At 40.3% G+C, this 23,848-nt stretch overlaps 1 protein-coding gene across 1 annotated transcript in view; it reads left to right on the forward strand.

Annotated features, from left to right (window-relative positions):
- LOC147678532 (extracellular calcium-sensing receptor-like) overlaps nucleotides 1–23,848 on the forward strand; it is a 42,386-nt gene that overhangs the window by 8,410 nt on the left and 10,128 nt on the right. Inside the window, exons 3-4 of the mRNA XM_086945677.1 lie at nucleotides 12,433–13,263; nucleotides 22,061–22,291. Of these exons, the coding sequence (XP_086801803.1) occupies nucleotides 12,433–13,263; nucleotides 22,061–22,291 (1,062 nt within the window). The remainder of the gene's footprint in view (nucleotides 1–12,432; nucleotides 13,264–22,060; nucleotides 22,292–23,848) is intronic.

Genomic DNA, 23,848 nt, shown 5'->3' on the forward strand with positions numbered 1-23,848 from the left:
TTACAACGTGCTGCCTGACTATTGATGCACTCGACCACGGTCATATTGTCAGACCAAAATATGACAGAGTGATCCTTGAACCCATCAGGCCATGTTCTCAAGGCCACCAAGATGGGAAACAGTTCGAGGAAAGCAATATTACTCGTCAGGCCATTCTCATGCCACCATGTCGGCCATCTTTGTGCCGACCATTTTGTGCCGAAAATGGCGCCAAAACCTACGCTTCCCGCCGAATCTGTCCACAGCCCCAGCTCTTCAGAAGACACGGCTGGTTTATTCCAGACGATTCTACCATTGAAATCCGCCAAAAATGCTAACCAAATACGCATGTCCTGGCGGATCTCGGCTGATAGTCTCGTGCGATGATGGCCTTCTTCAAGGCCAACCATCGCTTGGGCAATTGAACGGGAAAACGGGCGGGCCATTGGTATTACCCTCAGGGCAAAATTCAACTGTCCCACCACCTGCTGTAATTGTTGCAGCGTAACTTTTGATGCCTTTATACACAGTTGCAGCGCCGCCCTGAACTTCAACACTTTCTCGGCTGGCAAACGGAAACACCCCTCAATGGAGTCCAACTCGATCCCCAGAAACTCGAGGCAAGTCGTAGGACCCACTGTTTTACCCGGCGCCAATGGCACACCAAACTGTTTCATCAACACACAAAATTCGGCCAAGGCCCGGCCACATTCAAGACCCCCGTCAGCCCCAAGAAACAGGAAATCATCAAGGTAGTGCATTACATCTAGGAAACCCGTTTTCTTTGTGAAGACCCATTGTAGAAAACTACTGAATTTCTCGAAATAAGCACAGGATATAGAACACCCCATTGGCATACACCTATCCATGTAATAACAACCCTGAAACATGAAACCTAGGAGACGCTGGTCGTCTGGGTGTACCGGGAGCAATCGGAACGCTGACTCGATATCTGACTTCGCCATCAGCGCCCCGGGCCCCAGGCGATTCAAAATGGCTACGGCCTCATCAAAGGATGCGTACCGCACCGAACACACTTCTGGGTCGATTGCCTCATTTACGGACAAACCTCGTGGAGCCGATAAATTATGAATTAGTCGGAACTCTCCAGGGTCTTTCTTGGGGACTACCCCTAAGGGGGAACAAACAAAATTCTGGACCGGGGGTACACTAAACGGGCCAGCGACCCGACCTCGAGTCACCTCTTTCCGGATATTATCCTGTACTACGGTTGTATGCTGCAAGACGGAAATTTGATTTTTACACTTATCCACACCCTGAAAGTCCCCTACCGGGATGCGGAAACCATACGAAAAACCGTTTCGCAGCACCCCAGCAGAAGTACGATCCGGGTAGTCACTGAGCCAAGGAATCATTGCCAGGGTATCAATGGGAGTGGGTAAAGGCGCCCCTCGGACTATATTAGACCTGTTTGGCACCTCCTCTCCCCCCGTTATCACCCGTTCTGGCTCTGCACGAGGCCTCAGGATGGGACGACCCACACCCACTACATTCATGTTTGAATTTACACGATCCCTGCGGTCTCGTACATTTACCTCTGTTGTAATTAAAACAGAAACCCTTTCTTCCTGTATTGCCGGTAGGTTTCGAGTGATCGTCGGCCCCCGAACCTGATCGAAAAGGCGTCCCCGCATATTGTCGGGAGGATTCGCCCACATTACTTCCTACCAACGGCATTTTCAACATTCCTGACTCTTTCATTTTATCCCAAGTCAAGGCATCATAACAATCCCAGGTTAAACTTTTATTATGCTCCTTTTCTTTTCTGAACATATTATCGTAACAAAACCAATGATTACCCTGGTGCGATGTCGAGTACCCCATGATTCGTGATTGGTAAATTGGGAACTCGGAAAGCAACTCAGGTCTACGTTCCCCCAAGATTGATGTAAAGATTCCCCAGGCATTGCCCCAATTGCCGATATTCTCATTCACTTTAAAGGCGGCCATTTTTGCGCGCCAAACACTCGGATGCATGAGATCCTTCTGACTCTTTACATGCTCCACCTCATAATGATCAACAAGCAATGAAAAAATGTTCACATACTCCCCCGCCCAAATCTTTTCCTTAATTGCCAAAGGAACATGTTGCCCCAACTTTTCTCTCCGAGAGGGTGTTGACTCATCCCTCGCGATCGGCAATGGCCGCTTACCTGCACCCGACGCTGCCTCTGTGGTCGCAATCGTCCCTGGTGTCTTGTCCCCTGCTGCAGCCGGCACGGGCACCTTGGCTGCTTCCCGTTTCTCACGCAATTGCTTTATCAGCGCCTGCGCTTCGACAGCCGTGGCGCCCTCGTTACCTTTACCCAACCACGCTGCCAATTGTGCTGCCAACTCGGGCGGCATATCATCCTCGGACACGGGGGTGATCGGATTCCCCTCCTCTGGCACGGGAATTGGGGCCTCGAGCGGGGCACTGGGACCGGGGATCTCATCACCCGCTGCCCCCCTCCTGGGCCTCTTGTTTTTCCCTCCCGGGGCTGCTCCCGCCAAAGGACGTTTTGGACCCCTTTCCTCATTCTTGTCCACCCGCTTCTTTAGCTCGGACATCTCCTTCATGAGAACACGCAGCATCTGGTCGGTATTCATGCGCTTTCCAACCTTCTTCGGCATTCTCCAACAAAGTAACTGAAAAACAAACAAGAACGATTAAAACGCTCAAAATTGGCTCTTCGTTCCGTCTCGAGCTCACGTGCAGCGAGGAGGTGCAGCTTCAGAGCACAGGAACAAGAGGATGTCTTCTGGTCTTGCGTCTCCTTTTATCCATCTTCAGGGCGGGCGTAAACCCGCCCCTGCCTGCCCCGAGGGCGTGGCCGGCGGCGTCAGTGTCTAGGCCAGCCCACTCAAGGGCGGGAAAAAGCGCGCCCCGGCTACGCCGCTTCGGGCATACCAGCCGAGACGCGCCTCCCGCCCAAAAATGGCTTCCCGGGGGGATCGAGGCACTCTGCCATACGTTCGGGGGGACCGAGTGGTCGCCCCTTTCCATTTGTTGGGTTCAGGGTCAGTTTTCAATTTTTGGGTAAAGGCATATTTTTAGGGTTCTGGGTCAGTTTTTAGTTTTTGGGTAAAGGGGTAGTTTTTTAGGGTTCAAGGTCAGTTTTTAGTTTTTGGGTAAAAGGGTATTTGTTGGGTTCAGGGTCAGTTTTTAGTTTTTGGGTAAAGGGGTATTTGTTGTTTTCAGGGTCAGTTTTCAGTTTGTGGGTAGAGGGGTCATTGTTGGGTTCTGGGTCAGTTTTCAGTTTTTAGGTAAAGGTATATTTTTGGGGTTCTGGGTCAGTGTTCTGATTTTGGGTAAAGGAGTATTTGTAGGGTTCAGGGTCAATTTTGTGTTTTTGGTACCTAGTTCTACAGGATAAAAATATAATTATTTTACATTTAATCAATTAAAGGAAATTATACATATATAACATTACACCAACTCAAAATTACTGTAGACTACAGTTGGAATAATCTATTCTAATTATTTAGTGTACAGCACATATTAACATTTTATGTAGAATGCAGTAGGAATATTAATTCTTATGTTATTAGTGTGCAACACCTACTCTAATTTAATGTACACTGGATTTGGTATATGATTCATTACATTATTAGAGTCCAACATATACTCACATTTAATATACAGTTAAAATTTTTTAATAACATTGATACTTTTTAGTAAGATAATAATACAATTTATTCACCATGATTGTATAAACTTTTATTTTATTAAAGTTTTAACAAATAAAATAAATTCATAATAACATTTTTTTATTTACATTTCTTTTGAAAAATAATATTATAAACACACTTAAAAACAACTATACAGAACTATTATTATTTTTCTATTTTTTTATATGAAATTAACATTTTTTATTATCTCTTTTACATATTGTTATGTCAGCAAAGAAATATCAATATCACAAATATTTTTCTGTTAAGCTTTTTTCTGCTTCATTTGTGAAGATCAAATTTTTATAATATAAAAAAAACATTTTTTCCTCTTTTTTACATTTTTCCATTTTGTGACAATGTACTTACATTTTTTTACATTGTTAACATAAACATTATTGTTTTCATCATATTTAATTATTACATTCATGTACATTTTTGATTATGATTTCTTTGTAGGATTAAAAAAAATTTTTTTTCACAATAACATAAATTAATACATTTTTATAACACATTTGGTTCTGGATAGATATTATATTTTACACTTGGGACTATTTTATTTCTTTTTGGTGCTTTCTTTTGTAACCGGGTTCGGTCGTTTTGGGTTATTTGGAAGAAGGGCTGATCGCGGTTGGGAGACACTTCACGTCGCTGCAGGTAAGGTTCATTTTATATGTTATATGTGTATTATTATGATGTTTTTAGACTAGTGACCTTATATTTAGTGTTGTTGAATGTGAGGGAGTTATGTTTTAGGTTTTGAAAACAGATATTTACGTATGGTAAATACACGTCGTGTTAGTTAGTTAATTAATTATTTATAGAGTTAATTTAAGTCTTTTAGGGTATATCTAACATTAAATCATCAATGTTAATATGTTGGTATGTAATTATTAGCTAATTATTGTGGGTGGGAATGTCTGTTTTCTATGTTTTTTTCATAGGTGTAGGCTACATCGGAAGTTCCGTTTTTTTTTTAAGGAAGTGTTTTTTTTTTCATCCAACACTGATTTACAAACACTTCTTTACATTTTTCGGGTTTTCCGGAGCGATTCTTTCTTTTTTTCTACTTTTTCGGTTTTTTTATGGTAGTTCGCTGGCTAAGGACCGCGTGGATTTCTTAATTTTGGAACAGTTGTATTTTTACATTTTTTTTTGGGTTACTTTTGCACTACGTGGATTACTTTGGTGGTGAAGGACGTTATTGGATTGACAACATAATTGGTAAGTCTTTGCTTTCTATTATTTTTGTGGGTGGGTAATGTCATATTTATTATGGAATTGTTTTTAACTTATTATTTTGTTTTAATGTGTGCATATATTTAAATAATATCATTATATATTGCATACATTAAATACTTTAGAAGCTCACGTAACATTTTTTTGCATACTTAGGTGCTACTTTTGGTGTTTTATAACAGTTTCAGAATTATTTACAGTAGTGTTTTGGCTATGATGTTTAGGTATTCTATGCCTTTCGTATTAGGGTAAAGTTTAATTTGTTCTACCAGGTACTTGTGCATTTGTTTATTTTGCTTGGATGTTTTAGGGACAAGTTCGGTTACAGATTGGTCCATTCTAAATTCTTGATAGCTCTGTTCTTTCTGTAGGCATTTTATGAATTTTTCCAGAGTAGGTTTGGTTCTGCCAGTTGATTGGACAAATGCATTGTGCCAACCTTCCACGGCATTGTTAGTTTTTGACTCCCCGTTAAGGGTACTATTGTACACGTTCCACCAGGGAATGAGGAATTTGGGATTTCTTCTGTGGCCAGATCTGTGGAGTCTGCCTACCCAGGTGTCTTCGAAGTAATCGAGAAAAGGACTTAATCTAGCTTCGTTTTGTTTGTAGAATGGACTGTCTATAATAATGTTGTAATGTTCAGCTACATCTGTTGTAGGGACATAGGCAAGTGCAATTAGTTTTTTGATTTGAAAAGCAAATGATGAATTTGTAGCATATTCGACACTTAGGGTAGTTTTTTGAAGGTGTCGCCATAAACACTGGTTGAAATGATAATAGCAGCCTTGAATGGAGGTATGGGGGTGGATTTTTAGAATAGTTGAGAGCATTGCATGCTCAAAATCAAGAATGATTTTTTCAGGAGAGAAATCATTCGTTTTTTGTTTTATGACATTTAATAATTCCATATATGTAGAATTGTTTTTGTTAGGCAATAGTGCATATAACAAAGGGATGTTGCAGTTGTGGTAGAGGCCATGTATTGTGTATAATTGGAAGAATGGTTTGGGACAGATGTTAAATGTCCCATCCATCATCCAATATTGGCTTTGCTGCAGTTTCACTAAATTCATACTGGTACCAAAAATTATAAGCCTATTCTCATTGCTTTCGTTGTCATAAACTATAAATGGTTGTTTATTTAAAGTTATTATTTCGTTTGCTGTAAAATTTATATCCTGATAGGTTCTGGGAGATGGTGTTGAAGAAGTTGTAGCTTTTTTGGTTCGTGCTATAGTTCTTTTTAATGATAGGATATTTGGCATTTGGGTTGTGGCTGTTTTGGGAATTTTAGGAATGGCTTCTTTTAAAATGACATTAGTTTGCTTTTGGGATCCGGTACTAGCTTCTTTTATACTTTCCATAGCTGTTCTAACTTCTATTTCTGTAATATTAGGTGGATGATTATGTTCCCTAGTATATAGTACTGTAGCTTCTCTTGTTGTTGCTCTGCCATAGCACATGTTCGAATAATATTTACAACATTTCCAATTCACTTTCATGCCATATTGTTTTCCCTGTGTGTACGTGTAACCCATGTAGCATAGTAATAATTTTCCTTTTTGGCTGGTCACAAATTCGGCTCCTTCGGTCATTTTGTATTTTGTATATCTATAAAATATATATATAATAGTTAATGTCAATTTAAATGTGATAAATTATCTATGTTAGTGTTAAGTAGGAATGTTTATACTTACGTGTTTTAGAATGTACAGCAAAACTTAGGAGTTTCTTGCTTCTTTAGTTGAGGATAAATGGTTGTGATGTTGTTGTAGCTGTTATGAGAAACATGAAAGTAGTATATTATTATTTAATGTTTAGGTAAATTTGCAATTTTAGAGCTTATTTTTACTACAAAAGTGTTTCTTCATGATTCACATTGTGAAGATACTTACATATTTTTTGTGGTTGGTATTTGGCAGTATAATTGTTTCTTCAGCTTCTGGAGAATAGTTTGTAGTGTTATCTTTAAAAAATAAGGAACATATTAGTTAGTTTAATCACTATGTTGGAAGGTTTTTTTAAACATGTGGTAAATATGTTATTTAATATACTTACTTAGTGATTTGTATTACTATTGTTTAGACTGTGAAGTTCTGTATGTTCTCTGTATATCTATTCACTGTGTTTGCTCTGTAAATAAACAATATATCATTGAAATTTATTAGAACAGTTATAAATGTTTGTCTTGTTTTTCCACATTTATTGCAGTTGCATAATACTTACTTACTAAAATGTATTTTAGAAATAGTACTGAGGTCCTTAGTTAATTAGTAGTGCCGTTTTCAGTAGTCGAATCTACAGAGAAAAAAAAATATGTTGAGCACAACTGATTATTTTTGTGTGTTTAGATTTTTGAGCACATAATTAAACAATGTGACCTAACTTACATAGTTATTCGATTCTGTATTCCTATGCTTTGTTCACAGTTAGTTTGAGCAGAATATTCAGTTGTCGTAGTATCTAAAAAAATAATATTATTTTATTATTTAGCATGTTAAGTAGTATGAATAGCAAAGGGCCACTGGGTATTTAGCAGGTAAATAATTAGTAGTACCAAATTATGCAGTTTCTATTTTATGTACTTACTTAGGAAAAAGTGTTGTAGAAATAGTTCTGATGTTCTTAGTTCAGTAGTAGTGCAGATTTTAGTAGTATAATCTATAGAAAAAAATAAATATGTGGGGGACAAATTATTATTTCTGTGTGTTTAGATTTATGTGCACATAATGAAACAATGTGAAATTACTTACATATATTTTTGAATCTGTATTCCTATGCTTTGTTCACAGTTATTTTGAGTAGAATATTCAGTTCTGGTAGTATCTTAAACAAATAGTTGTAGATAATTATTTTGCATGTTAACTGCAATGATTATCAAAGGGGTACTGGGTATTTAGCAGGTAATTAAGTATTACTAGCAAATAAAGCAGTTTCTATTTTATTTACTTACTTACTAAAAAGTATTGTAGATATAGTACGGATGTCCTTAGTTCAGTAGTAGTGCAGTTTTCGGTAGTAGAATCTACAGAAAAATAAAAAGATGGTGTGCAAAAGTCATTATTTCTGTGTGTTTAGATTAATGTGCACATAATGAAACAATGTCAAATTACTTACATAGTTTTCAGAATCTGTATTCCTATGTTTTGTTCACAATTATTTGGAGTAGAATTATCAGTAGTGGTAGTATCTAAAAAAAATATTTTTATATCATTATTTAGCATGTAAAGTAGTATGAATAGCAAAGGGGCACTGGGTATTTAGCAGGTAAGTAAATACAAGTAGCAAATAATGCACTATCTATTTTATGTACTTACTTAGAAGATGTAATAGTAGGTTGATAGTCTTGTTCTTCTAGTTGTTGTGCAGCAATTCGGATAGAGATGAATCTCCTTCTGTGACTTTTGGCAAGTAGTTTGTGATGACGTTTTCATTGCTTATATAGGGGAGTGTCAGTAGTAGTTACTTTACTATTGGTTCATTTAAAAAATTAGGGTTGTGATTGGTTAGTTAGTAGATTTGAATTTCAGTTGTGATTAATTAGTATTAGAATTGAAAAACCAACAATAATTATAAAAGTATACAAAGTAGCATAGAATATTTTTATATGTGTAGGTGATATAAATATACCAATATTATATATTATATGCATTTATAGTGTGTCTATAGTATAAATTAAAGTGTTGTATGTTTTTTTATGTGAAAACATATAAAGCGTTAATTAATTATGTAAAGAAATGCTTTTAAAAAGTCGATATAGTTTATAATCCGATATTTATGTGCACGATATATTTGATGTCGATATTTTTGTAAATGTCATTATTTTTTGCAGATTGCCATATTTTTGTATTCCGATATTAATGTAGTCGATATCAGAGTAAACGATGTTTTTGTATATCGATATTAAAAAATCGATATTAGTGTAGATATATAGTTAAGTATAGGATCCCGATATTTTTGACATCGATAATTTTGTTCCGATATTTTTGTACATCGATATTGTGGATTTCGATATTTAGTCAGACATTCGTATTTGGCAAATCATCTAACAATAATGTCTGGCTAATGCATTAATAGCCTTTAAAGACTAAGCAACACACTTTAAATTGGATGCACTGTATGTGAGTGGTGAGTGCTCTGATTGCATTAGAAATGGTGATGTTAGTGGAAATAGGGATAGTAGTGACAAAGGTTTTATTTGTAATGTTGATAAAAGTGGTGATAGGAGTAGTGTTGATGGTCGTAGTATAGTGCTGGTGCTAGTAGTGGGGAAGGAGATATTTATGGGTTGGTGGTAGTTGTAGGAGTGACGATGGAGATAAAGATAATGATAGTGATAGTGAAGATTTTTTGAGTAGCTGTGCACTTTACAGATCTGATGATTTGATTTAGTGGTGGTAGTGATTGTGTTAGCAGTTGTAGGGATCTTGTTGGTAGTCATGAGGATGGTGATCAGGGAGTATTTGTTATGATGATGGTGCTGATGATAGTGGTATTAGTGAAGATGATGTTGGACAAAGTGTAAGTGCTGGTGATAGTGTTGATGATGATGATGATAGCGGAGGTGATGGTGGTGGGTGAAAATGAGGTTGATGACAAAATTGATAATAGTAGCTGTGATGCAGTTAGTGATGGCAATGATAGTGATGGAGGCAAAAGTGGTTGTGATAGTGGTATCAGTAGTGGTGCTGATAGTGTTGGTTTACATCGTAGTGATGGTGATAAAGATAGTGGTAATGGCGGTGCTGGTAATAGTGTTACTTAAGTGACTGGCACAACCAGTGCTGCAGGCTCACTAGTAGTATTTAATTTATAGGCCCTGGTTACACAGCCTATCTTGGGCCACATGATTACGTTTAATTGACAGTTAGACTTTATGAATTCCTCCTAGACAGCCACACAATAGAGGGATTAGGTGTGCCTGAAAGGGCCATCTGCTGGCAGGAAGGGTGAGTGGAGAGGAGCACAGGCCCATTTACACTTGGATGGCCAATGCCCTGTCTTCACACACAGGTCCTAACAACCATGTATTGTCACTGCAGCCATCTAGGTGCTATTGCAAGGGAGTCAGGATATTCTAAGCCCTTCTACTTATGTTTCCAGACCTTCTCCCACCTTCCAGAAGAAGGGAACCAGGGTATTAAAATGTGTCCATTAGACACACTCTTCAGTTCACTACTGTACTTGTGGATGGACTCCCAGAGGACTGCCTGCTGCTGTGACCTGCTGTGCACTCTGCCAGACTGCTGCTGTACCAGAAGGACTGCTTTGCTGCATGGAGTCCACTTTGATACCTCAGAGGCCATATCTTCTGTTGATCCTTGCATTTACACCTGCAACCAGGACTACCAGAAGAGACCCTAAGGGCTAGTTTGCCAACCTCCTTTTCAGAGCCACAGGAATATATCAGATTCCCACCATCCTGAACTTGCTTCAGTGAGTCCTGAACCCTCATGGGGTCTCCCACCATCCCTGAACCCTTGGTTGCTGTGCTAAAGTTGGCCAGATGGTCATTTTCCAAAACTGAGGAAAAATGTGAACCAAAAAGTACCCTGAGAACCAAGAGGAGACTGCAGTCAAATAGTTTGCCTATCTGCCAGAGGAGCGTTGCCAGTCGGATTGACTTTGTGGTTTTGCGCTGCCTTCTTCTCCGCAGTAGAAAATCTGTTTCAGTTGTCCTTTGCCACTGTCGTTTTTCGACTTCCATTTCAGTAACTAAGTCCGAATGCAGAAATCTTTACTGCAGCTTCGACCCAAGGCCATCTGACGACGATGATGATGTCCTGCATAATTGCCGCACTAAACGTTTCCTTTTCAGACATTTTTTCTTCACAAATGTTTTCTAAATCTGAAGTTCAGCTGTCCCGGGCCCACTCCACATCTTGTATCCTAACCGCACTCCATCATGTTTGGCCTTAACTTTCGCCTTTGACCCGGTCTCGTGTGACTAGATGTCTGTGGTTGGAGTTCTGTTGGTATGGTGTAAAATGACTTATTCAAATATACTCTATTTTTCTAAATTGTGGTGAGATTTTCTTATTTTGTGTTTTTACTTTATTGCTGTTTGTGTGCTGCATAAATACTTTACACATTACCTCTAAGTTAAGCCTGAGTTCTTTTGTGCCAAGTTACCAGAGGGTTAAGCACAGGTTAATTTTGTGAATTTTGTTGTTCACCCTGACAAGGATTGTAGCTGTTTCTTGAACAGAGGTCATCCCCTTCAAAGAACAACCTAATTTCTCAACCCATAAATAAATGTTTGACTATTTTTGTCAATCTGTTTATTAAAAAGTTTCTTTGAAAAACATTTAAAAATGAGAAAAAGCATTTTAAAGCAGATGCACATGTAATGAGGTAAAATGTCATCACTCAAAGGGGTAATGGAGGTAATTGCTAAAGTGGGCTGACTCATTAGCCAATGGCTGAAGTTAGCTGACCCATTAGCCAATGGCCAAAGTGAACTGACCCATTGCTTTATACTGTATGCTGCAGTGTGGGTGTAAGCAAAATGTGAATGACAATCGAATAGTCTTTACTATGTATTCAACAATGGGCACTTGTTCTTTTATGAATTTTTTATTACAAAGCATGGCAGGCACTTATAGGGCATATTATCAAGCCCCAGCGATAATTATCCCTAAGCGCACTTAGCGCTAGGATAATTATCGCCGGGTAGCGTGGATTTTTATCACTGAGATAGCGTGCTATTAGCAACGCTTATCTCAGAAGTGATCAAAATCCTCTCGCTAACTGCCAAATGAGAGATTATCGCTGGAAAACCAACAGTAATCTCTCGAAGTTTGGCGTTAGCTTGATGATAGGGGCTCACAAACTTAGCCATGATATCCACCTTCCATTGGATATCATGGCTAAGTCAGGAAAATACTAGGTGTAAAAAAAGCGGCGCTAACTGCGGTTAGCGCTGCTTTTTTATCACTAACAGGGTTAGCGATATCCTTGATAATAGGAGAAATGTCGCTTAACAACATTTCTCCTATTATTTTTCTCTGGAACGCCCCCTTTGCATCTCATTAGAGATGCAAGGGGAAGCGTAGAGAAAAAGGGTGCTAACATGCGAATTTGAGTGTTAGCACCCTGTTGCTGATAGGGAGATACTTTTATCTCCCCTTTCTTGGCTTTGAAAGCCAAAAAAGGGGAGATAAATACCTTGATAATATGGCCCATTGTTGTTAAGCCAGACCTAAAACAGTGAACCAGGAAACCGACATAGGGCTTGCACCTACATGTTGTAAAGAATCTGACTAAAAAAAACAAGGTGCAAATATACATATCATGAGGAGTTCAGATCAAGAAAACGACTGACATTAATGGCAGGAAGCAATAAATTATGGGTTGTGAGGATGTCACTTTGAAAATAAATGAAAGGCAGAAAAAAGAGACATGATGGCCCAACAAGAAAGGATTCAATTGTGGAGCATCAGTATTAGAATATTAGAACACCTGTACTCCAGAAAAATATTGCTTTGTTGGTATTGCTGTTATGCCACGTAATAAATTCCTATTATATTCATGTTACAGATTAGTTATTTTGCAACAACTTCAATCCTGAGTGACCGGAGCCAATTTCTGTCATTTTTCCGGACAGTACCAAGTGACAGCTTCCAGTTCATTGGTCTCGCCCAGCTGCTGAAGCACTTTGGGTGGACTTGGGTGGGCCTGCTTGCTACAGACAATGACTATGGCCAAGAAGCAATGCGCACTCTTAAACAAGAGATCAGCAAGATGGGGTTTTGTGTTGCTTTTTCAGAGATGCTCCTGACTAGTCGGTCTGACAGAGAAGCTTCCTACATTACACAAGTGATCAGGAGCTCTTCAGCCAAAGCCATAGTTGTCTTCCTGACTGAATTAGATATGGTGGTCCTGTTGGAGGAGTTGGTGAAGCAGAAGGTCTCTGGGAAGACCTGGATAGCCAGTGAGGCCTGGTCCACATCTGCTCTTCTTTCCATGCCCAAGTATTCTGGAGTTCTTTTTGGTACCATAGGTTTCTCAATCCAAAGGGGAGATATCCCAGGCCTTCAGGAGTTTCTTAACAGCCTCAACCCTGCCATGGATGCTGATGATATTTTTGTGGAAGAGTTCTGGGAAGAACATTTTGGCTGCAAATGGGTAAACCAGAAAGGCTACGCGGGCTCCACAGGGAATAGAACTAATGCTTGCACTGGTTCGGAAAAGATGGCTGAAACCCAGAGCATGTACAATGACGTGACAAATCTGCGCATCACATGCGGTGTCTACAACACAGTTTATGCCATTGCTATGGCATTGCAGGCCATGGTCTCATGCAAGATGGGGCAAGGTCCTTTCCTTAATGGTGCTTGTGCAGATATTTTGGACTTTAAGCCATGGCAAGTAAGAAAATCCCTATTCTACTACTTGTATATGTTGATTTCATAATTATTCTTAGTAACTACCTGTTATTTAACCTAATTATTTAATGGTCACCAAAATCATCAAGACACTTTATTTTGATTATAGCATATAATCAGAAAAGTTCACACAAAAAAGTTTACAATCCTGTATTACATCCTTCAGTAATTGCAGCTAAAAAAAAGAATTGTAAGATAAAATACATAAAAGATAAGGTAAAGGAAAAGATAAAAGCACATTAAAACATGATTCAAAATTATTGTAATCAATTCACTGCAGACTCTTATCAGTATGTAAACCTAAAAGGCAGTAGAACTGCGCTGATTAATTGCATTTCTCAGAAACGCACCCACCGAATAGATCACTGTATAAAATGGGAGCATCCACAGATAGTAAAGGGTGGGCTTGTACTGCTGGAAGCCCACGTTTTTAAGTATGGGTAGAAAAGATTTCCTTGGTGCACCATAAAATTTGCACAAACACCATAAAATGTGCTTCATGTGATAATTCATCTCAAGGGCAGAGGAAGATAACCCCTGCTGTTATTTGTAGGTCAATGACTTCTCTCATATGGGGCCTAATAATCTCTCCGTCGTCCCTTTTTAAGAATAGGCCTTTCATTTTAACAGATTTCCCCTGTGAGATGGATCCCTGACTGACAAACTGATCAGATCTTCCAAAGTTTTTGTTGTAGGTAGTTCACCCGTGGAATTTTGAGGCCATAGTCACAAGACAGACAATTCTCAATAATCACACAGTTGAGGGAGGTCTGTGGGTTACTCCAACTTTATACCCATAGGAAATGGCAGGGTGAACCCCACCAGGTAAGTAGCATAGGCCAGACCTAGTTCCTCATGTATAAAATGGCATGGGCTTCACATCATATTTTGTGACTTAGAGATGTTGGTATCTAAGTCCACTTTGTCCATAAAGGATTATAATTTGTCAACAAGGCCCCAAAGCCCCTCAGGCGTGTGAGCGAACAAGACCGAGTCATCGATGTAAAGGAGCGCCTGCACGTGTTTTGACCTAATCTAACTAGGTCATGGCACTAACTAATAACAAAGGAGTTTAAGTCATTAGGAGTCAGAATGCACCCTGGATGGACACCTCATGCCAAAGAGAATAGGGGGTACATTCCCCATCTGTTCCAAACCTCACCCTGGCTCAGACCTCACAATGCATTCAAAATGTCAACCAGATCCTGCGACAGACCAATCCGCTCCAGAATGGACCACAGATTGGATCGTTTGACTCTATCGCATTCACTGCTCAGGTCCATGAAAGCGAGGTATAGTAGACATTTCTCTGCAAGTGTATTTCCCCACAAATAGGTTAAGGTTATAAGTGGACATTGTTCCCGTGTCCACAGACCTTCTCGAAAGCTTACTGGGCCCTATTCAATACTCCATTGTGGTATTCTTCCAGCCCTCAGTTCTATGAAGGATCATCTGAGCAGCAACCTTGGCTACAGAGTCAAGGAGTGAGATTGGCCATTAGCAGCGGGGATCCTGCCAAAGGCCCGACTTGAAGATGAGTACTATGATTGCTTGCTGCCAGGTATTGGGGATCTTGATCGATACTCCAGAAATTAATGCAATGGTGATGATGGGTGCCCACAGGTCAACATTACCTCTGAACATGTCCATGGGGACCCCATCTAGACCCAGGGGTTTATTAGAGGGGATAACATTGATGACCATTATTAACGCCTCAAGGTCAAACTTAATTTTTAGGGGGAAGTATGGACAAGAATCATCAGGTACAACTGGCGTTTAGTTCTCATAGGATTTAACATGCTTGAAATGGTCCGGCCAGCTCTGTGGAGCAATATTTGAGCTCAAATGCTCACCCTTGATAACGGGGTGCTGCTCATTTGTTACATTTGCCAAACATTTTGAGAATTAATTTCTTGACAAGTCGTTACAAGGCAATTCATGGCTTCTTCCTTAATATCTGTCTTGCACTTTTTAATAGCAGATTTGCTGTCTAGCAATGATGCTGTTGCCCTATTTTATTTATTTATTTCTATTTTTATGGATGTGTATAGTGCTTGAATCAACCCCCAAAGGAGTATCTCAGCGCTCACGACCCACATAGGAAAGCTCTCACACAGGAGGGTGTCTAGAACAGAGCAGTTTAAAAGCCTTTCTAAATTGCAGATGGTCCGGGCACCGCCTCAATGAGATGGGAAGCTAGTTCCAGTAGAGGGGAGCCAGATATGAAAAGTCTTTTCCCCCTGTCCTTAACTTCTTGACCTTAGGTATGTTGAGGTGGAATTTTGAGCCAGAGCAAAAATCCCTACGGGAAATGTAACGGTTAAGTTTCTCCATCGGGTAAATAGGTCTGTTACCCCACACTGCTTTGTGGGCAATGCAGCAAACTTTAAACTTTATTTGTTTGCGTACAGGCAGCCAATGGAGCTGTTGGACAAGGGGGAGTGAGGCGGTTCTGTAAGGGGCATTCAGTGTTAAACGAGCCGCCATATTCTGCACTACCTGTAGGAGGTCCAGAGAGGACTTGTTAGCTGCAATCAACAAGGCATTGCAGTAGTCCAAACTGCTCAGCACTAGAGACTGAATGAGAGTCTTTCGTGTGGAATCGGGAAGGAATGGGAAGACTCTTCTCTGCAGGTTAAGCACATGGAACCATGAGCCAACTGTGTGGGTCACATGCTCCTTCATTGTCATGGCCTGCTCAATGCGAACCCCTAGATTTTTAACTACTGTCTTTGGTACTGGAGCAATCCCCAGGTCTCTTGGCCACCACTCTGGTGTCCACAGCAATGGGACTTCACCAAAAAGCATGATCTCAGTCTTTCCGGCATTTAGTTGTAAAAAGTTGTTACGCATCCACTGAGAGATTGCCAACATGCCAGAAGAGAAGGTGGCTTGAGCTGCCTGGAAAGATTTATAGAAAGAGAAGGTAAGTTGAGTGTCATCTGCATATGATATCGGGTGAAACCCATAGTTCCTTAGAAGTGTGGCCAATGGAAGCAATATAGATGTTGAACAAAGTGGGGTTTAGACAAGAGCCCTGGGGCACTCCCTTTGTCAGTTCTTTAGATTTAGAACAATACGGCCCCAGATTGACTGTCTGGGAGCAATTAGTGAGGAAACTTATCATCCACTGCAGAGCGACTCCACCAATACTGGATTCCTCCAGTATCCTGAGCAGAATCTGCTGGTCGACTGTATCGAATGCCGCTGAAAGGTCTAATAACACCAGGAGGGTGGATTGGCCACTATCTAGCGCTAGCCTGATGTTATCTGTGACAGCCACCAGGGCTTTTTCGGTACTGTGTTTCGGCCGAAAGCCTGATTGCGATGGATCAAGGTAGGTTGCAGATTCTATATGGTCCGACAGTTGTTTATTAATGTGCTTTTCCAGCAGTTTGCTCATGAGATGTAAGAGGGAGATTGGACGTAAATTAGAAAGATCTTCCATAGAGGCTTTGGTATTTTTGCGGATTGGAATGATCTGTGCCGCCTTCCATGCCAATGGAAGCTGGCCTTCCTTCAGTGATAAATTACGTAGTGAGAAAATTGTCAGTTGTTTAACAAGAGAGGAAGAGGTTATTGCAGGTATAACATCAAGCGGTGAACCTGATTTGACATTGCGCATTAAGGTTTTCACCTCCTCTTGAGTCAGAGGAGGGAGGCTCACCAATGAATTTACCTTCATGCAAGGTGAGGGTTCTATAGTAGCGGCGATCATCTGTGAACTGCCAGCATTTCCGAGCAAGCTTTATGTTTTTGTGATACTGGGTAGGGGCTGTCCTTTATCATCAATAAGATGGGTCTGTCTCCATCGCCTCTCCACATTTTTGCAATAACTTTATTCGTAATGTAGCTCAAGTGTAAACCAGGCCTCCTGGGCTTGCCTGATTTCCTGGATCAAGTTTTTAATGGGGCGATCTGATCAATGGCGGCTTTAGCCACCTCATTAAAATGGACTAGGTCCTCCTGAATATTCCTGGGTTCAATATCCCATGGTGATGTAAAAACCTCTGAGATGGAGTTTGTGTAATTTTATGCCATTGCCTATAGAGGAACTGGCAGTCTGGGTACTGTTACTACGTTTCTCCAATATAGTGACTTATTCACTATCATTATAGATTATTGCTATCCCACTGCCCACTTTAGTCTGCCTATCCAGTTTTTGGACTCTATAACCCTCCGGAATTGCCATGGTAATTGCAGGGGTGAAACCCAGTTTTAGCCATGTCTCAGTTAAAAAACCTAGATCTGGTTTCTCTGAGTTGAGTAAATTCCATATCTCGATTGCATGTTTTGGAAGCGATCTGACTTTGCCCAGGAAACCCTTCCAGCTCTGCCTGGCGGAGGCAGGTGCCTGCCCTGGGTCCTGTCTTATAGCTTTGATATCAGGGTAGTTTCTCATGTTTATATATGATTGACCCAACAGTGTAGGGCTGTCTAAATAGTGTGGCTGTTGATCAGGGCCTATACTCTGATATCTACAATATATACATGAGAAAGGGCCTTCCAGGAAATTAATGCGCTTTACCCCATCCGATAAGTGAGAATTGCACCAACATTGGGGGTTTTCCCTAAGATACAGTAGGTCTCTACTTGAATATCTCTAGACCTGGGCCAGTACCTTGATCTGAATTAGAACAAACAGGGGTCCTGGCAAAGGTCAGCTGCGGACGGGTGCAGACAGGCTTGCCTTCGGTGCGTCTTCGGCGCCCCACCGGCACACCACCGGCGTGCCCACTGCGCACGTCTACTGCGCACTCCGTTCTTCATCTGGTGATATGGAGTAGTTGGCAGACTAGACCGCAACCTCCAACCAGCTGGAAGCTGTCTTCCTCCACACAAATGGCAAAAAACATATGGTGGATCGGGGAGAGTAACCCATGAAATCAATGGCGGCAAATATAAAGGTAAAAAAGTAGTTACAGGATTGACAGTGTTCACACAGTTATTTAGGCACACTTAATTCAAATGTCTCTGGGCATGGAACTTAGGGCATCCCTCACAATTTAATTACTGATCCTACAGTCCCTATCGAACCACCATGAACTGGTCCCAACTGCACGAATAGGCGTGGTTATAAGTAAAAATTTAATGTTACTATTGAGCATTGTCTGGGCGTCTCACAATTGCACTGATTCCTAAGCATCAGTAGTGAAAGCGGACCTAGAGAAGCATTGGTTGGGCAAATCATGGCTTTGGGGAAAATGCCTTTTGCAATGAAGCAGCCATTTTGATATGGTGTGAAGTCCAAGCAAGGGGAAAAAAATACCTACGGTGACACCACAGGCATGAGTCAGGTGAGCACAAGGATGCCTAAGCTGTTTATGTCATCATGATGGGGTTATCTTTTAACCCCAAAACCAGTGGCACAGCCAATACTGTGTTTGCAAATGTTCATTTTCTTTTAAACTTTTTCCTCGTATTCATTCTTTTCAATTCCATTTTTCATTCACTGTTTCGCTGTCATTTTTTCCATCCATGTGCAAGTGACTGCAATTTCCTAGGTTTCTTATGTTTAAGTGGGCCATCCGAACCTCTTCTTCAAAAACACGTACGAAAGCGATTTCCATCAAAAGAAGTTTTATTAGTATCCTATGCATTTCGGGCCCCGAGGGCCCTTCATCAGGGACAACTGAAATGAACAATGAGATGTACATTACAATCATAACAAATCTTTTCTTTATGCACGATTCATTGTATCCTATAGGTATACTAACTGCACTCCATCTCATAAGTACAGACACCTTAAACCCACATTAAAGTTGTCTGCAACTTTAAAGAAACAAATATTCACTAGACCGTAACAACTTACTCTCTATATACATGTCACCATTACGTTCGGTCAAAGACTCCCAGGTGTAATTGATGCATTCTCATTTTAAGCTCTGCCGCCTCACGTGTTCCCTTAACCTAAAGTGTAATCCTTCCACCTCATCGTTCCCCGATCTCATACATTTACCTCTCCTTATATAACAAACCTCGTTTATATCCCTGCTTTTCCTTCCCTTCATACATTTTTCCACCCACTTCCTTTCTTCTTAGTTCCCTATTCTTTCCTTCCCCTCCTGCATTACATCTCCTTTCTACAAACTTGCTCCTTTCCCCCCTATCTGCTCTCAAAATCAACCGTCTCTAATGTACACCCAAGCTGCAGAAAAACGGCACACTTCTTGTTTAAAACAACTTTGCACCTTGGTCCTGCCAATTCTCAAGTTACAATGAGATATAAATAGGAAAGCGGCCATCTCCGCCGCCCATTACAGAGTGGCTGCCCCATAGGGTGTCCCACAACAGACATGAGAATTAAACAAGAAAACAAATGGCTCAAGCCTGCTGACCTATTGCTCTCTGTTTGCACACACTGTTTTAGGCTAAGGAAATACAAGAATTGAATAAATGATGCTGACGCAAAAGTGGCTCTATGCCTTCTATTACTATTTTCAGTGTGTGTAATGTTTGTCTTACTGCACACTCCCTATTTGTTTTGCTTAATTAATAATAATAATAATAATAATAATAATCTTTATTCGGTTTTTTAGCATTTGCAAAACCATAAAAGATGACATAGTTATACAAACATTCATTAAAAAAAAGTGCAATTGAATATGCACTTAAAAAGTCAAGTTGCCAGCAAGTTACACAGGATATGAGTTAGTGGTTTGATTTACAGATTGTTTCTGTGCCTCATAATACACTTTAAAAAATTTAGTACATAGTACACAGTGGATTCAGAGTCCAAAGATTGGAGTGCCAACATAGCTGGACGACATTGTCTATAACCCCATTTTTTTAATAAAGGGATAAGCCATATCTTTCGGTGGGTGTGAAAAAACTTGCAAAAAAGTATTGTATGCATGGTGGACTGTTGAGAGTGATCGTCACAAGGACACAGGTCCATCTGAGTGTTCCAGTTATTTTTTTCCGGAAATATCACTAGTCTGAAAAATAGGTTCATTCTGAACCTTGTTAGGAGCATCTTTTCATAGGTGGTGATCTCTAGGGTCAAATATAGCTGAATTTTCGGAGACTGCTGTATGATGATTGCGTGCGTAACAGATTTTTTTGCAATCAACGAAGATAGTCTCAGGGATTCCAAGTGGCTCAAAGCAGTTTGCTTTAGTTCTTTTTTGGATATTTCTTTTAGATTTTCTGGATTGTAGTAATATTGTTGAAGACCCAGATCACAAAAGAAATGTCTTACATAGGAGAGCCAAGCTATTTTATTGGCATGGTCCAACTCCATGGTATCCTGTAAGATGCTTTTTGTCAGGCTGTTTTTTTCAGACAGCCAGACTCTCCTCCAAAGCAAGAGAGGTTGAATTTTAATTAGGTCTTCAATATATGAGATTCCCAATTCTAAGTGTGAGGCGTAGGTGGAGGTGCCTCGTGGGGTAGATAGGAGGAATCTCATGAAGATATTTTCCTCTTTTTGTATGGAGCCAGTAGATGTATGTCCCCAGATCCCTGCGCCGTATAGTGCGATGGCTTGGCATTTCGCAGCGTAAATCTGTAGCAGTTCCACTGGGGGTCTTTTTCCAAGTTTATTTGAAAATGTTATCAGCGCCATGATCGCTCGTTTAAAAAGATGTCTACCGCCGCTTTCCAGTTTAGGGCGTCATCTATCATAATACCTAAGTAAGGATATTGTGAGGTCTTTTCAATTTTTTGGTCTTTCAGAAAGATGGGCTTAGTAGCTTTTCTTGTTCCGCTGACCACCATGACAAAGGTTTTTTTAACATTTATATGCAAGTCCAAGGCAGCCATAAAATCTGCATATTTAGATAGTGATTTCTGCAGTTCAATGGGGGTTCGGGCTAAAATGACTGCGTCGTCCGCATAGAGTAGTGCGGGGATCAGGCGATCTTTTACTCTTGGAAGGTCCCTCCCCCCCTCTCAACATAGACTCTTCAAGGCCTTTGGTATAGAGAGAGAAGAGAAAGGGGGCCAGGACACAGCCTTGCCTCACTCCCCGCTCTACTCTAAATGGTGCCGTTAATTCTCCTCTTGTCCCATACCTCACTCTCGCTGTGGCTTAATTAACAGATCTCTGTTCTTTATCTGGAAGCACACAGTTTGCTTCACTGCTCATTTTGAGTCATTTTGAATTTATTTAACACTGTCACTGTTTGTTATGTCATAATTTCCTATGTATTGTTATGTTATGCTATGTTGTGCTATAATGATTCGCCTGAGCATTATTGCACTTGTATGGCCTCAAGGTACTGTTGTTGGTATTGGGAAAGGATCAGAACAGTGAACTAGTGACTCTAACTCCTATATGAGGTCCTCACTAATATTTTTATTAAAGGTGTGTTCCACGGTATTGTTCATGTAGGTAATGTTAGTTAACAGCGTGTGCTTCAGGGTGAGAAAGATAATATTTCATGCTTCAAAATACAAAATGCAAGTGCTTTTGGTCACCGTTGCACCATCAGTACTCTGAGTGCAAAGTTTTTCGCAGCGGCCATCTTGTGAATGGAAGAAACTGGTTTCCGTTCCCCTGAGATCTGACATAAATGGTCAGTGAAAAGCAACTTCTAGGTGAAAAAAATACATACACCTATAAAATTAGTTTTAATAAAGAATGCATTTACAGTACCAAGAATCTACTGAACTAACCAAAATACAGGAGACTGTTAATTATCCTTACAAGGCATATCTCGTTCAAAACGCACTTCCATGAATGACATTGACCTGCTTTGAAAGATGCATATGAAAAGATTGTTCACTAGAAAGGAATACATTATGGCAGTTGACAATTCCTATTGTTTGTTTTTTAGCTGCTCCACTATCTTAAACTCACCCATTTTAAAACGCGATTAGGCACAGAGATGTCTTTCGACAGGTATGGCAACCCTCCGGCACGATATGATATTGTGAACTGGCAGGTGGGTCCGGAGGGCAATATCAGACATGCTACAATTGGCACATATGACGCCAATGCCCCGCCAATGAAGAACCTTGTTCTAAATGAGAGTGCAATTGTGTGGGCAGCCAGCAAGAGTGCACAGGTAATGTTGATATCCATTTATTCCAATGTATTCCTTAATTAGATTTTGTCTGCACAACACTTGTGCTGTGCTTATAAAATCTATTGTGTTTTATAAAAATGTAAAACCCGCCCTTGCTTTTCATTGGTTCCTGTGCTTGCCACTTACTTTTCATCTGTTTCTATTGGATGTAGCATAGTATTTCCTGTTGTTCCTCTGTGTGTTTCTCTTATCAGTCTCCGATGGTCCAAGTACTGTTTCCATCCAGTTTTGGAACTTCTTTTTTTTATAGGTTTCCCCTACACAGCATTTTTTTTTCTGCATTTTTGCATGGCACAATACATGAGCACCAGTTCTATTATTTATGTTTCCTCTGCATAGTGCTTGTTTTTTGTACAATTTTACATACCACGATGCACGAGCACCAGTTCTATTACAAACCTACACATTTCGGAAAGATTAAGTGGCACATGTTAAGTGAAAGTCTCCTGCCAAGACTGCAACCCTGTTCCCCAACTTCAAGGTCCCCCGCTCTAGCCCTTTTACTACATTCTGTGCTCAGTGTTAAGATTCAAGCAGACCAGCATACAAGATGGTTGGCACTCCTTTGGAATACACAATTAAAATGCATTCCTAATATGATCACAAAGCAGTGCCAGCTATCGTGTTCGATTAGTTGTACTCATGCATTTTCAACTATGCATGTTTATTCATCTCGTATGGTAGTGCAAGAGTGGCAAGGGTGTACAATGTAACTTTGATATCAGGGACAAGCCCCAACTACTGTTCTCACAGAACTTAGGGGTATATTATCAAGGGGGGCGATAATTCTATCGCCCTATTAGCAAGCTGTCGCTAACAGCAGTTAGCGACAGCTTGTAGGCGATAGCCAGCGGTTTGGGGCCCGCTTTGCATGACATGTAAAGTGGGCATACCCAACCTGTTAGCAACTGAAAGCAGTCGCTGACATCGCCATCGCCTTTTACCAACACAGGCGTAGCGATGGAAATATTTGCGCTAAGCGTGAATATCTCCAAAAACTGCTCAGACCAGTTCTTAGCCATTATATCCAAAGGGAGGTGGATATAATGGCTGAGACCCTGTTAGCGATTATGAATGAATATCGCTGTATTCTCAGCAATATTCCCGATTTTGCCGCTATCGCCGGGAATTTTATCGCTTTTGAGATAAACGTTGCTAATAGCATGTTATCTCAGCGATAAAATCTGGTGATGCGCGGCGATAAAAAAATTGCCGCTAAGAATAATTAGCGATAAATATCGCTATTTGTTGATAATATGCCCCTGTATTTCTGTAATTTGAATGCACATTGAAAGCCCAGCTCCAGTTTTGAAGTGCTGCATTTCGCAGGCAAGGATCCCTTTGGTGGCAAACTCTTCTCCTTGCTATGCTCTAAACAGGCTCAATCAACCTTCTTCATTATCCAAGACAGCCAACAAGTAGCGCACTTTCAAAAAGGTCAGGAAAATCTCAAGCAGAGAAGTTAAAAGCAAAACGTTTCCACCTTGGACGTGGCTGGTGTATTTATCAGATTACTTATATTTAAAGATAATTAAG

Source organism: Lissotriton vulgaris, chromosome 12, assembly GCF_964263255.1.
Source record: "Lissotriton vulgaris chromosome 12, aLisVul1.2, whole genome shotgun sequence".
NCBI lineage: Eukaryota > Metazoa > Chordata > Amphibia > Caudata > Salamandridae > Lissotriton > Lissotriton vulgaris.